Here is a 16,378-nt window from a genome sequence, read left to right as displayed (position 1 = left end):
TTTAAACCCAGGGCCGGGCTGGGATTCTAAATGCACACTGTACCGTACTGATGCTTTCTGTGTTTCTAGTTGGATTCTCTCTGTTATTGCAGTTCTTCTCCTCCTCTTCTGCACACGCTCACATGCACGCACGCATATATATCGTCGTTGTCGGGTGGTAACCTTGTATGTCCAAAACCGTTCGTTTTGTATTTATAATTTTCAAAACGATTTAAACTAGTGAAAACAGCTGATCTACAAGCACACAACGCCTCGCACCGCGAGGCGTTGTGTGCTTGTAGATCAGCTGTTTTCACTACTTTTGTGCAACGGCCTTGTACGATGAAGCAGGGCTTTACTTTGCGAAGAAAATTACAAATTTGAAACTTGGAGATACTAGGTTTTTGCCCGACAGTGACGATATGCTACTGTCCATCTCAATATCAACGGCCTGAATTTACCCTAAGAAGCACACTTGATTTATTTGTGATGCAACCTTAGTTGCAATGTAGCAATAATGATGTGTTCAGATGACGACACCGTTTCTGTTGACATTGTGAATGAGTGTCGAATGCCGTGGAAGACGTGGAAACGAAATCCCACTCAAAATCAGTGGGTGAGTGGGCTAATGTTGAAAAGGTTATAATTGCCGGTTATATCCCTCTTCTTGGCAACACGAATTCCGCACTCATCTGCCCACAATCCTCACCTCTAGTTTGAAATCAGTTTACTCACCACCCACCAATATCTTTTGACACTATTATGCTTGAAATTCATGTTCACACAATTGTGGCAATAAGTAAGAAAAGTGCTTATGGTACAGATATTAATTATATTACCGTCAACTGACAATACGTTTTTTTTTTAACAGGAGACATTCAAGAGACTAGGAACAATCATTATAAAGTTACACTTCTAAAGCCCCTCGAACCTTGAACATCTACAGCACTGGTTCCCTGAACAGTGAGTGAAGAGAGACACACTGGTGTGACTTGAGACACACACACCCATTTGACTGTTTTTCAAGGTGTGCTTTTCCCCTTGTGCATTTGGCGTACTTCTTAGACCATTGGTTCTCAACCTTTTCAGGCCTCGTCCCCCAAAATAATCATATTTGAACTGGGGACCCCCCCACACCCTGACGAGCACTTGGAGTTAGTTGTAAGACTTGAAACATGACATTTTGTTTAACACGGTTCTTTTGTGAAAATAGCCGATCTACATGCTCACAACGCCTCGCCTTTTATTTCATAGGTGTTAAAAGGTTCTTAAAAGTCCTTAAATTGTCACTTTAGAAATGTGCAGATACCCTCTATAGACTTACACTGCATGTTGGTTTGTTTACTGCTGAAAACAATGTTTCACATTAAGCTAATCATCTGGGGACCCCCCAAAATTATTTGGGGTCCCGACCCACAGGTTGAGAACCACTGCTGTAGACCCCCTTGAACCCTGAACATCCACAGCACAGCAGCTGAACATGATGGCACAGTACATTGTGTCCACGGTGCCCCAGATCTCAGCCGGAGGTGTGTCGGGTGCACAGCGAGATCATCCCGTTAAGGATCTCCTTAATGCTGCTGGTCCCGATAAGAAGCTGAAATCAGGCCGATCTGTAATGGGGAGCAGCTTTAGTTTCAGCGGTGCAGGCAGTGCAGGCCGGCCTTAGCAGCGCAGGGCGGAAGAGTGCATGTGTGCTCCAGATCACTCTGATTAGCCCCGTTGATGGATTGGCCAGCGCCTATAGCTTTGTCAGCGGGGGGTTCCCACCCATCCCTCTTCCCTCTGGAGACGCACTCGCCCAGGGACATGCTGGGCCCCTGACTCAGCCCGGGAAAAAGAGTTGTAGAGGCCCTCATTGCGCGCTATAGAGAGAGATCTCTCTCTATAGCGCTGCTGCTAAAGATTTGCCATTTCAGATCATGACAAGTGACAAGCCAGTGGGCCAATTACAGGAGTTATATGTCGTCATTGTCGGGTGGAAACCTTGTATGTCCAAAACCATTTTAAAAATGATTTAAACTAGTGAAAACAGCCGATCTACAAGCGATGCGAGGCGTTGTGTCCTTGTAGATCTGCTGTTTTCACTACTTTTGTGCAACGGCCTTGTATGATGAAGCAGTGCTTTGCTTTGCGAAAAAAATTATACATTTGAAACGTGGAGATACCAGGTTTCTGCCCGACAGTGACGATTTACTTGGTTGGCCGCCCAGCCCCCAAAATGGAACGAAGGCCGACATTTTATTTAGATTTTTTTCCTAATGGCCGGGAATGAACCGGCCGTTCGGGAGTTGTCCCGCTTTTCCCAATGGCCAGCACGTCCCTGCGCGCGCCAAAGCCCGGGACCCACTTCAAACCGCATCCCCCTCTCCTCCGCTTCGTCCCTTCCTCCAAGCTTCTCCTCCTGAAGACGCCAGCCAATCCCTGGAGGAGAGGGGGGGAGGAACACAGATCCCACTTTTTTTTCCCAGGATACCTACTCTTCCAGTCAGCTTTGGCCAGCAGAAGAAGAAAGGGGGGCCTTTTGGGATTTCTGGTTTGCATTGAATTCTTCTCCATTCCTCTCTGCTCTCCTTCTCTAGGTAATAGGAACCGGCTTCCCCCGGTTGCCTCGGGCCCCCTCCCGGGATGACACTCACACCCCCGCACTATACCCCTTACCCTCGACATGGGGTTTGGAGTGCTCGTGGCCTGCTGAGCCAGTGGGGCTTTGCCGGCTATGTGAGGCAGAGGAGGAGAATGACAGGCTTAGTGGTAATTGGAGGGGTATTGGGCAGTGAAACCATGGCTGATTAGTCCATGGGGGAGAGCGGACGCAGAGAAGGAGGGCCAGCTGAAAGTGTTGCAACACCAGCACACGCAGTCGCTGCGGTGCAAACAGCGGTGGAAAGAGGCAGGGTCTACTATATGGTAGGGATGGGACGATGCGCAATATTATCGTTTATGGTGATAAAAAACGCTCACGATAATCGCATCGTGGAGATTTAATTTATCGTGATAACGTCCTCTGTCATGTACTGGGATCAATTGACCTTTTATTTGCCAAGCTGCTTATCCCGGTACCAGTTAAATCCTTTGGTAAAAGATACTTACAATATACCTACTTGATACAGTCTTTTTTTCACTCTCTATCAAATGTCTTTGCCAAAAAATAGCTGATCGACAAGCTCGCGTTGTGAGCTTGTAGATCTGCTATTTTTTGGCAAATGTTCCATCCCAGGATAATGGATTTTGATAATATCGTAAAGAATTTTGTCACAATAATCGTGATATGAAATTTTCATATCGTCCCATCCCTATTATATGGAAGTATACCACATACAGAGGCCTCTGGTTTGAGGGCGGTAACCTCAATGTTTATCGGCTGCGCAAGTGATGAGTTCGTAAGTTTGAATCACAGCAGCGGAGTCGGTACAGCTGGCGCTAACGGACTGAAAAGGCGGGCCTGATATGAAGTCACAAGAACACTGGCTTTTATTGCATTTTATATCGCCGTTTTATTGCTGGTCCGTGTGGTTCACCAAATAAGGAGGGAGGAGGAGGGATGTACTGTGGGTTATGGCTGGCATTATTCAAACTTGCAATGTTGTTCGTGGAATATTGCTGAAACACCCACAACAAGAACACCACTGCTATGGCGACGGCTTCGGGTCACAATACTCGGGAATTCCATTTAGTGGCGGCATAGCTGAATGGTTAGGGAGCCCGCCTTGGGAACCAGAGCCTAAGGTTGTCCCAGGTTCGATTCCAGGCCAGGGTAGCAATGTGGATGTGTGTCCCTGAGCAAGACTCTTAACCCCTAATTGCTCACGTGCTCCTTGTGGGCAGCAAATCAGCGGGTTGGGCTGAAAATGCTTAATTTCCCCTGAGGGACGAAATAGGTATTTATTATTATTATTATTAATTACGACCTCAAACTAGAGGTCCGAGAATCATGCTGGACGGTGGTTCTCAACGTGTGGTCTGGGGACCCCCAGGTGTCCTCGAAGGGCTTCCAGGTGGTCCCTATAGCTATTGATAGTCAGGAACTAAATGAACCCTTATGGGTCTGTAAATCACTAACAATGTACTGTACAAATGAAGCCAAATAGATTCATTTGGAACCATTTGGTTCCATTTGTACACTCTGAGAGTTAAATTATACGGTGGCCTATTGCCTATCAAACTGGGGCTCCTTGAAATAAAAAATGTTGAGAATTTTATAAATAAAGGTTTGAATTTCGTTAAAACATTATATCCCTATCTTGCTGTGGTAACCCTCCAAGACAAACTCATAAGGGAAACAAAAACAACCCCAAAAACATCGGAATGCGAGTAGCGATTTATAAGCTGTCGGTTCTGGACGGTTCTGATGGGTTCGTCGCATTCCTGCTCTGTACCAGTTGGCTCTGGGCTTGTGTGAGCGCTCATAACTGTGGCCAGGCTCTCTGCGTGTCGTCTTGATCCCTGTCAAACACTGTCTGGACTCCCAGACAAAAACACCAGCCTTCAAAACCTCCCGTCGTCGCCCATTCTCCTCATCTCTCCGTTTTATGTAGTTGTCCTCAGACCCTGCCTGACCCTTATGCTCTCCTATTTATTCCCCCTTCTCTCTTTCTCCCTCTCTCACCTGCTTGTTCCGTCTTCAAAGAACTAACGGTCAAAGAGCATGTCGTCGTTGTCGGGTGGAAACCTTGTATGTCCAAAACTGTTTGTTTTGTATGTATCATTTTTTTTAATTGATTTAAACTATTGAAAACAGCCGATGTCTTTTTTTTTTTTTTTTTTGCCACCAGCCCCCCCGGCCCCCTAGCCTACCGGCCCACCGGGCAAATGCCCTGTATGCCAGAAGGCCAGCCCCCCCCCCTGGCGATGGCCTTGTGTGATGAAGCAGTGCTTTACTTTGCGAAGAAATGTACAAATTTGAAACTTGGAGATACGAGGTTTCTGCCTGACAGTGACGAGTCTGACGACATACATAATTATGTATTTCTGTTCTCCTCTGTTGAGTTCTTTCTTTCTTTCTTTCTTTCTTTCTTTCTTTCCTTCTTTCTTTTCTCTATGTGTGATCATGTCACTGCTCAGCCGTGGAAATGGTAGTCTGATCACAAACCGACCTGTCCAGTTTCCTCTCTCTATAAAGCAGTATACCAAAAAAAAAAGTCCTCTGTCGAGTGTATAGTACAAGAGTCAACCACTTAAGCCCCATGTGCTGCACTTAGTCAAACAGATAGTGAAAATGGCCAAACTACAAGCTCACAACACGTCGCTGCAGCGTGTTGTGAGCTGCTGTTTGGAAAATGTTCAGTTTGTTTTAGACATGTTCTAAGATGTTCTAAAGGTTGCCCCGAAATAAAGACACCAGGTTGAAAGTTGTTAAATTGACACTCAGGATTGTGCAGCGCAGTAGCTATAAACCAATGTAATTGTCTCACGCATACATACGCACACACACACACACACACGCACACACACACACACACACACACACACACACACACACACACACACACACACACACACACACACACACACACACACACACACATGCACACACAGGCCTACACATGCACCTCTTCAATCCGTCCAGACAACAACACAAGGCCTTAAGTTATAACATGTTTTATTGTGCGTCTCTCCGTCCCACACACAGCCCTTCATTCAGCACCTCGACTTTGCGGGCCCCGCGATCCGTATCTCCACTCCTGTGGGGGAAGGATTGGGGGGAGGAGGAGGGGGGGGGGGGGGGTCGCCACACCCGCCCATCGCTCCCTCAAGGCCTGTTTCATGTCACACAAACAAACAGCGTGAAAGAGGAGAAGCCGGGGACTGGGGGACTTGGGTAAACATTGTGCTGCGGGTGTTGATTCTGGGGGGGCTGAAGCTTGTAGACTTCGTATCAGCGGGCCCAGGGGAGGAAACAGGGGGTTGCGGCCTTTTTCCTTGGCGCCCTGCCAACACGTTGTCACACCTGCGCTCACCAGTCACTTACCTCTTCAGGCACCTGGCAGAGGAAGGACAGGTGGCTGTTGTCTGGAGCGGGCTTTTAGTTTTTTTTTGGGTTGTTGAGGGCAGTGGGTACAACATTGTGCTGTGGATTTAATCTTTAGGCACTCTTGTGTGGAGAGGGAAGGGACAGGAAGTAATTAACCACATGAACCCTGGCGTTGCTATTCAGGGTGGGAACGTTCCCGTGAAAGCAGACCTAGAAGCTCACATTATACAGATAAAGAGATCTCCATATAGGCGTAAAAGGGTCACAGACAGACAGGCGGGTACAACGGGTACTCATCCTTCTTACCCTCATCCCTTCACCATCCCTCCTTCCCTCATCCCTCTCCACACTGAGCATGGCTTTTGCCACCATAACCTTTCTTACTTATCTGAATAAAAAAACTTGAATGATAATCAGTTTAGACGCGTGATCTCTCTACTTGTGAAATGAGGATGAATTAAAGCCCCTGATACACGTAGCAACTAGCAATTCTTTCATCAATATCAACCAGCAACGACCAGAGGTCTCAATTGGGTATGGCCATTGGCAGCGTCATTGGATTAACTTTTTGTGCCTTCACGCATGCAAGACACCAGTCATGTTGCCATACCTTATCAACAGGCATGAATTTATTTTAGGAAGTATAGTTTATTTTTCCCCCTTTAGCCAAGGTATGGCAACTGCCATACCCAATTGACGCCTCTGGTCGTTGCTGGTTGATATTGACGAAAGAATTGCTACGTGTATCAGGGGCTTAAGCAAAGGGGAAAAAAGATAGGACCCTATTTTCGCCGGTGCCTTAACCCGTGTCCCTAGACATTTTTGCCATTTTTTAATATTTTGAAAAAAGTTCAAATACGCAATCTACAAGCTCACAACAATTGATGTAGATCGGCTAGTTATAGTATTTTACATTTTCAAAATAGTAAAGAAAAGGCAAAGAAGTTTAGGGATAAGGGGTAAGACACGCAAGACATGCAAATTGGGCCCATACTGTATGAAAGGAGCACAAGACAAAGAGCTGACCCTGCCATCAAAGCCTCCTGATGTGAGTTGCCTCTGTGTAAAACTAGTTTGCTAAATACCTTCTACAGCTTGATTAGTCTCACACTGTCACTGTGCTGTTATGCCAGCCTAAAGTGTGTCTGACCTTTGGGGAATTAAACTGTGTTTCACCCTGCCTCACACCAGCCATCAAACCAACGCGACACCATCTCTTTGAAGGCAGGCCCCGCTAGGATTCGTTTGAGGACAAACGCTTGTGCTTTTTTGTCATTTTGGCACAGGCCAACGTGTAGCCTAAGTACAATCGAGTCTGACTGGCGTAGCTAAATGAATGCCAGCCGAGAGGCTGTAAGTAACGCTCCCTACAAATTAAATCTTATGGCAAATTAAAACAGCCAAGGGCAGCATTAATAGCCTGCAAATCACCGGTTAAGTGGCAGTCACATCTGATTTCTCCTGCTTTCCCCCTGCGTGTGTGCGAGTTGCAAGCGTATACAAAGGACAAAGTGCTAAGAGCCTGGCGCACACCTTGCAGTTCACAGTTGTTTGTTTGTTTTATATTTCATATTCAAGCCATGTATGTAGGAATAAATAGGTACAGACAGCAGGCCCATGGGTACATGGAAACAGATGTGTGCTTTCATGCCAAATGCATTTTTTCCACATGGGAACGCACTACATATATAGAGTGTACATACAGACTGTCATGCAACACATGAGGACACGCACTGCGTTCCCCTGCAGTGTGGGGTTTTTCGCGTGTGCGTGCATGTGTGTGTGTGAGATTGATGATGCAGAAGATAGAAGCGGCTTGGGGAGTGCACGGAGTGCCTCTAGCGCAGTCCCCAGGGGCTCAGAGAGGAAGGTGTTGCCACTTTTCTCACATGGCCTGGTTTAGCAGAAAACACATCCAGTTCTCTGTAGCGAAGCCCCTCTCCCTTTCTGTGTGTGTGTGTATGTGTATATGTGTGTCTGTCTGTCTGTATGTCTGTCTGTCCAGGGACGGATTAACCCCCATGAGGGCCCCTGGCCAATCATTTTTTAGGGCCCCCCATCCTCCACCATAACCCCTGGTTACCCACTGGGTCGAGACCTACATTTTTGTTTCCTATATTTAGTTTTTAATTATTATTATTTCAAAACATTTTCGATGATTTAAGAGAAATCTAAGAAATCCCATAAATTAGGAAGCAAATGTTTAAGAAGTAGTGAAAATAGCCGATCTACAAGCTCACAACGCAGCGCGAAGCGACGTGTTGTGAGCTTGTAGATCTGCTGTTTTCACTAGTTCGGTCTCAAGCTAAAACCTTTGGGAACCACTGCTCAGGGCCGGTTTTAGCTATAGGCGGTATAGGCGCCATCCTAGAGGGGGCGCCGAGGGGGCGCCGAAATGGAGGGAGTGGACCCAAACCAGCCCAAAACCGGCCCAAAACCGACTAAATTCATGGCAAAACCCGCAAGCGCGCGGGCGGGAGTGGGGGGGGGGGGGGGGGCGCATTCGAGAGAGCTCGCCTAGAGCGCCGATTAGACGCGCTACGGCCCTGCCACTGCTCTACAGTATCTGTCACCATCTTTTCTTCCTCTGAATACAAGCACCAGTTGTATAGCATGTACCAAATGACCAGCGGCTCCAGCGGCTGGAGCCATTGTCCCTGCCAGACCATAATAGTCACACTGCAGAGGTCATCCCCTTCCTGTCACTGACCTCTCTCTCCGTAGCGGAGGCGCTGAGCCCCAGATTGCTGCGGCTTTGGACACCGCTGCTCTGTCACCCTAGCGCTGTGTTCCGGCGCTCGGTCCCATGCAGCAGGGGCGTCACAAGGGGGGGGGGAAAGTGGGACTGAGATACTAGGGCCCGTCGTGGAGGGGCCTGGAATTCTTATACTTTAGCTGTTGAAACATAGCAGATCTTTGAGCTTGTAGACCTGCTATTTTTGAAAAGTCGTGAAAATGCGTGCAAATCTTTGAATATATATACTTTTTAAGCGAACATTTGTAACTAAAATGTTGCTTCCGGGGCGTCCCTGGAACTTTGAGATGGGGGTCCGTGGGCAAATGATCCTTGGTCCGTGGTCCTTCACATGAAAATATTTGAGCACCCCTGACAGGAACATAGGAATTTGAAATATTCAGACACGATGTTTCAAAAATAGCAGATCTACAAGCTCGCAGCGCGGCACTCGGTGCCGCGCTGTGAGCTTGTATATCTGCTATTTTTCAATAGTTAAAGCACAAAATGTGAGCGAGTCCTTGTACCCAGGGCCCAGAATTTGGTGCGACGCCCCTGCACGCAGCCTCCCCCACCCAGTGCTTTCCCCGCGTGGCTTTGCACCAACAGTGATTAATTGTGCCCCGCGCTGACAGACGTAAGCACCCTGCCACGCTCTCTGCCCGCTAGAGATGTGGAACTCAGGAAGCCGTGTGCTTAAAGAAAAGAACAAGCTTGGCTTAAAAAAGCCCTTGTTTATGACAGACACTCTGAGACAGATGCAATGAAACGACGGCTATCGCTAAGAACCGTTTCGGGGCTTCAACCCGGAGTCTTCCCCGAGATCAAATGAGATCCTGCAGGAAAGCTGAGGCGGAAAAAGGGAGCATGTTTAAGAAAGGAAATAAAAAAGCTTGGTAACTTCTTAAGGGCTTCTCTAGTATTGAGCTCCATAAATACTCCTGTAGGAGTACCTTTTTTCTTTTGTTTTATTTTTCAGTGCCACCGACTGTAGACAGGGGTCAAATTAGCTTGTCCTCGCTAATGACAAAGGTCAGCCCTTATATAGGGGATAAACTGATGCCAGATCTGTGCTGCGGGGCAGCTTAAGACTCTCCCGAGCTAAGCAGCACCGTGGCACTCTGAGGGGGCCTCGGTTTTATCACAGACAGTACCCAGGGGCGTCACAATTAAGCAGGGGGAAAAGTGGGACTGAGTTGGGCCCAAGGTGGAGGGGCCTGGAATTATTTTATACTTTACCTATTGAAAAATAGCAGATAAGTGCCTCGCTGCGAGCTTGTAGATCTGCTATTTTTGAAAAGTCGTGAAAATGTGTGCAAATCTTTGAATATATGTATTCTTTTTCTTCTGGGGGGGGGGGGGGGGGGGGTCCCTGAAACTAAATATTTTGAGATGGGGGTCCGTGGCCAAATACATATCATTTTGGGGGTCCTTCACGTGAAAAGGTTAGCACCACTGAAATAGAAACATAGGTTTTTTCATAAAACCTTAGAAGGATTTGAAATCTTCAAATATTTCACGATGTTTAAAAAATAGCAGATCTACAAGCTCGCAGCACGGCACTTGCTGTGAGCTTGTAGATATGCTATTGTTCAATAGTTAAAAGCACAAAATAATGCGTTCCCAGTCTAAATGGGTTGAGCCCCCTGCCCCTATGAAGAACATTGATGGGGGGCCCGCAGTGAATCCTTGTACCCAGGGCCCCAGAATTTGGTGCGACACCCCTGACAGTACCTGCTATCTGACCCTCCACGGAGAGGCAAAGCACTAACTCTGAACACCCACAGGGACATGGAAACTCAGGTTAAGTAAGGGGAGTCTATCACCGTTGCTACCTGAGCGATAACTTGGACAGCTGTTTTCGCTTTGAAATGCCTACCGCTGCTAAAAAGCAATCCTCCTCCCCTGCAGCGTAACAAATGACATGCTACGCTGGAAAAACAATAGACTAATTATTTTGCCATTTTCTCTGTGAATAACGTGCCTAGGTGAGTTCTGCTCGGGCTGCGGGCTATGAGGAGTGAAGGCAGAAGCGTGAATCTCCAGAGGCGCGCGGGTACTCCACGCTACAACGCGCTCCGCTAAATAACCAATGTTTGATAGACACAAACGTCTCGCTCTGTGATCTCTGTCTGGGTGTGAATGGAATAAATTAGCATCCCAAATGCTCTGAAGATTGGGAGGAGGATAAGCAAGGACAAAAAGAGTAAGAGACGAGGGAGGGGAGGAAGGAAAGTATGAACAAAATTCGCAAAGCAAGCGAGAATGAAATGAAAGAAAAAGGTATCTTGGATAAAGAGTCACATTTGTGCTTAATTGACCCAACTGAAGGGAAGATACTGTAACACAACAAACAAAAACAACACTACAACAACAAAACTTTTCCTCTGGCCCCCACTTGTAGGTGTCCCGTCCGGCCCGAGGAACGTCATCTCCATCGTCAACGAGACCTCGGTGATCCTGGAGTGGCACTCGCCGCGCGAGACGGGCGGCCGCTTCGACGTGGTGTACAACATCGTGTGCAAGAAGTGCCGCGCCTCCGACCGGCGCTCCTGCTCCCACTGCGACGACAACGTGGACTTCATGCCCCGGCAGCTGGGCCTGATGGACACGCGCGTGTTCATCAGCAACCTGTGGGCGCACACCCTCTACAGCTTCGAGATCCAGGCGGTCAACGGGGTCAGCAACAAGAGCCCCTACCCTGCCCAGCACGTCTCCATAGACATCACCACCAACCAGGCTGGTAAGACGATGATGATGTGTGATTGCCCTAAATGGCATCACACTATTCTTTGAGACAGACATACAGGCTGCCAAACAACACAGCTTTCGCCATTGGATTGCATTACGGAACATAAACGTACAGATGGCACATCTTTACATACTAGAGGCTCTAGAGTGCTCTGCCAGGGACTATGTATTTCTGTATTGATCAGGTTTTGGATGTCTACTGACATCTAAATTGTAGTAAAAATAAAGAATATAATGTCCCAACTTACTGAAAGGCAGGCGGTTGTGTGGTGTTGAAAGCCTTTTCTCCGTGGTGGGAAGCGCTCAGAACCCCACCTTTTGTGTAAAATCCACTTTCTTGAAAATTCACTCCACAACGCCTCCTACAGTTGTGGTCACTAGCATTTTTCTATTGTCCAAATGTGGTAGACATCAAAAACCGAATACATAATCCCATGCAGAGCTTTAGAGAGAGCTCACTAATGCTATGGAACAGAGCTACATAGGCACTATCATTTATGTAATCGTTCATTCTTCGTCACTTACTGCAGAGTCTGCTGTCAGTGATTAAACGAAAATTTGCCTGGTGCCAGCGAAAGAATGTCATTACTGCGATTTCAGAGCGACGGTGTCCGTGGCATGGCCCGATGGCGAGCCTGCTGACATCTCACACCTGCTCTATTATGAATTATGACTTCACAGCGTGAAGGGAGAGGGCAACTGGTAGCATGAAACTTAGACGGTGAATTCTTGAAACTCTGGCCCTTTTGCCACGATCCATTTCCCCCCAGAAATCAAAGGCGCGGTTGGTGGATGGATGTGTACACTGGGAGGGGGTCCTTTGAAAACATGGGAGGGGAGTTCAAACCCAGACCCCAAGACATGGCATGTTAACATTGTCGGCGAGACTTGCTCAGAACGCTGCTGCCTGCTGCCCTACTTCTCTTCTCTTTGTACTTCCCCCCCCAGTTGTATTTACACATCAAACCCGGGTGATGGGAGACGTCTTGTTTGCATTTCCCCATCTCACTCTCTTCCTCTGTCTGTCTGTCTGTCTGTCTGTCTGTCTGTCTGTCTGTATTGGGGATGGGACGATACGCGATATTATCGTTTATCGTGATAAAGAAACACTCACGATAATCGTATCGTGGAGATTTAATTTATCGTGATATCGTCCTCCGTCATGCACTGGGATCAATTCGGCTTTTATTTGCCGAGCTGCATATCCGGCACCACTTAAATCCCCTATTGGTAAAAGGTATTTTTTTTCACTCTCTATCAAATGTCTTTGCCAAAAAATAGCCGATCTACAAGCTCACAACGCGTCGCATTGCGACGCGTTGTGAGCTTGTAGATCTGCTATTTTTTGGCATAAAATTATGTTCCGCCCCAGGATAATGGATTTTGATTATCGCGATAATATCGTAAATCACGATTTCTTTTGTCACAATAATCGTGATATGACATTTTTAGATCGTCCCATCCCTAGTCTGTCTGTCTCACGCTTTCTGTCTTTCCCTCTCTCATTATTCACAAGTGGACATCACGAAAATGCTTGCCTTCCTTTTGGCACAAGATAAATCATCCCGACAACATGTGTTGCGGGGGTGCTTACTAGGGTAGCCCAGATATTATGCCTGCTAGCCTCTCACACATATAATTTTAACGTCATGCCTTTTTGTCGTCGTTTTATGGATTTTGTTTAATGATTATTTATTTATTTCCCCCTTGGGTGCAAGCCTATACATCTCCCTTGCGCGGAAGGCAGTAAACATGTGTGTAAATCCTCAGACTCTCGCACCCTGACGCAGTCCTGCTCTCAGCGTCCTTCAGTTCCATGGCTGTCGTAGATTTGAGCCACCTGGACTGTTAGTTACAGTATGTTACCTTTCAGGCATAAAAGTTACATGGCCAATGTTTCCGTGTGCTGCTCCTGGTCCGAGCTGACGGTGTGGGCAATTACAGAATGAGCTGAATGAGACGAGGAGAACTTGGACGTTGAAATGAAAATCCAGGTCTGACTCTGTCTGATGTGTTAGTCTGAGATCGGAGGAGACAGACAAGAGTTAGATATCGTCGTTGTCGGATGAAAACCTTGTATGTCAAAAAACCGTTCGTTTTGCATTTACCTTTTTAAAACGATTTAAACTAGTGAAAACAGCCGATCTACAAGCACACAACGCCTCGCGGTGCGAGGCGTTGTGTGCTTGTAGATCTGCTGTTTTCACTACTGTTGTGCGACGGCCTTGTATGACGAAGCAGGGCTTTACTTTACGAAAAAACATACAAATTTGAAACTTGGAGGTACGAGGTTTCCGCCCGACAACGGCGATATGTAGAAGCTTTTTGAAATACAAATCTCTTTGCTTGTTATCTCTCTCTCTCTCTCTCTCTCTCTCTCTCTCTCTCTCTCTCCCCCTGTCCTCCCCAGACATAGGGAATGTGAGCCCAGCCAATGGAAATGACAGGTTCTGCCGCGATGTTGTCTGCCAGGTCTTACGGCTACCATGTTTTTCGCGCTCCCATGGCTTCCCACTGCTTGTACACACTGCGGCACTTATCAGCTAGGGGACATGCACTGACCAAGTGGAAAATTTAAATGAGGCCCGTTTTTCATTTCTCCTGTGTTTTTCCTGCTAAGAGACATGCCGTGGGAGCAACGGGATCTGAGCCTGTGGGACCTAATGAGAGGCATATTGTGGGAGTTTGTGCGGTGGAGACGAGGAGGTTGCCGGTTGAGTTCATACACTGTCAACGAAACGGCTCCGTGGCAAGAGTTTTGGAGTCTGTGTCCGCTCTGGCAACTCGCAGCGGCTTTTTTGCCATGTGTGGTGACATTCCTGCTTCACTCTGTCACTCTTGTCATGCACAGTTTTGTGCCTGGGTTGTTATATCGTCGTTGTCGGGTGGAAACCTTGTACAGTATGTCCAAGACCGTTCGTTTATTTAACAATTTTAAAAAATGAACTAAACTAATGAAAATAGCAGATCTACAAGCACACAACGCCTCGCACTGCGAGGCGTTGTGTGCTTGCAGATCGGCTGTTTTCACTACTTTTGTGCGACAGCCTTGTATGACGAAGCAGGGCTTTACTTGGTGAAAAAATGTACAAACTTGAAACTTGGAGATACGAGGTTTCTGCACGACAGTGACGATATACAGTCAGTTGGATTGTGTAAATCTGCATTAAGCACACATCCAGTTCCAGTAATACAACTAACTAATGACATGTCAAACATAATCTAGAATACTTCAAATTCCCCCTTTTTATTTATTTTTTATACCTATAACGGAAAGTATAGTTGCAGTGGCGTAGCCATGTACGTTTCCACTTAAATATAAAATGAACTTACCCTCAAATCTACCCAAAGTCAAGCGAAACAGAAATTGCTTTTTTTTTGTGTGTCTGAGACCGGTATCAAGCTCATTGTGTGGAGGTACTCTTTCAAATTAAATCTAGCCCAGTTGGCGGACAGAACATACCGTGTTTGATTACAACGGCACTCTGAGGAATGTAGCGGCCAAGTGAGCTTGTCTTTATGTCTGAGAAGGAGTTAGGAGAGGAGGGGGGGGGGGGGGGGGGGTTGGGAGGGATACGAGAAGTGAAGGCTTTCTGAGGCCACGGTGACAGTGAAGAAATGGAAGCGGGAGAAGTAAATAGGTCTGATTATTGGGGCTGGCCTAATGGCGCCGACTGTCCCCTTTTGACAGGCTAATAGTACTCTTGATGGATAGATACACCGGAAGCAAGGCCAGTGTCTATTGTCGGAGCCCCGCTACGGTAATGAGGTGTCTGCACAGTAATGGTCCGTGCTCATTGCCCGGCCCTTTGTGACCCTTTGTGGCAAGGTAATTGCACCAGTCCTGGTTTTAACAGAAGGGTTTCGTGGGGCATATCTGACCTGAAAGGGCCAGCAAGTACACAGAGACACATCTGAGTGGTTATTATTCAGGTCTGAACTTCTTTTTTTTATAATAACTTCAAGTCGTGGCAACCACGTATTTGTGCCTCAATTAACACATGACTTGAAAGTTTCAAGGTTTCAAGGTTCAAGAGTGTATTTGTTTCATCTCATGTACAAGTAGATAAGAGCAAAGTTATTTGGTTTTGGTTCCTAAAAGAATAATGAAAGAATGACTCAGTAAAATCCTGAGTGGTGGTTTAACCCTGAGATGGTAAACACATGTTGCCGTGAATCAGTGGTGTAAAGTAACTAAGTAGATTTACTTAAGTACTGTTAGTACTTAACTCTTACTGTGCCAATCTCGAACTAGTTCGGCTTTATTTGGACCTTATCAGGGTGCCGATCCCGAACTAGTTCGGCTTTTTTTTAAAAAAAAGAATTTTGTAAAAAAAAAATATATATATATTATTATTTTTTTCGAGCCGGGCCGCCGGCCGTCATCTGTTTACACGGCCCGCGAGAGCGTCGCGACGCCGATATTTACCATCCACTCCAATGCAATCCAGGATCTTTAGAGCTCATTTTCTTTGTTCCATGCATATCCATGAGGTGTGCAAGGTTTAATCATGGCTAAATCGCCGAAAATAGGGCTTCTAAAATGCTTGGTAGCCAATAGCTAACTTCAAGCTAACTTCATCCTGTCCCTGTTCATGACACAAAGGAAAGTGTTCAGGCGCGTCATGGCTGCGCACGGCTTGTGCATATACAACGCTTGTCTATGGTGGATTCTATGGCCATTGGGCGCCCTCTAGTGGTGAAAAGGTGGCACTGAATGTGTTAAGTAACATTTTTAGGTATTTGTACTTCACTTTTTCCAGTTTTCAGTACTTTTACTTCTACTCCACTACATCTCGGATCTAAATATTGTACTTTTACAACTTTCTGAACACTCACAACTTTAGTTACTAGTTACTTCGCAGATATAAATGATTATATTATAAAACATATATTAATCCACTTTATCCCTATTTTATACCTACGCTATTTTCAAACAT

At 46.5% G+C, this 16,378-nt stretch overlaps 1 protein-coding gene across 1 annotated transcript in view; it reads left to right on the top strand.

Moving 5' to 3' along the window:
- The window catches only part of LOC308285406 (ephrin type-B receptor 1-B-like), a gene marked incomplete at its 3' end in the record, with an annotated part of 349,613 nt that overhangs the window by 221,149 nt on the left and 112,086 nt on the right, over positions 1 to 16,378 (top strand). The window contains exon 6 of the mRNA XM_080726148.1: positions 11,092 to 11,430. Coding sequence (XP_080582274.1) covers positions 11,092 to 11,430 — 339 coding nt within the window. The remainder of the gene's footprint in view (positions 1 to 11,091; positions 11,431 to 16,378) is intronic.

This window comes from Nannobrachium achirus (assembly GCF_963921795.1).
Source record: "Nannobrachium achirus genome assembly, chromosome: 5".
In the NCBI taxonomy this organism is placed as follows: Eukaryota; Metazoa; Chordata; class Actinopteri; order Myctophiformes; family Myctophidae; genus Nannobrachium; species Nannobrachium achirus.
The sequence above is the reverse complement of the archived record's forward strand: the minus strand, read 5'-3'. Positions and strand labels throughout refer to the sequence as shown.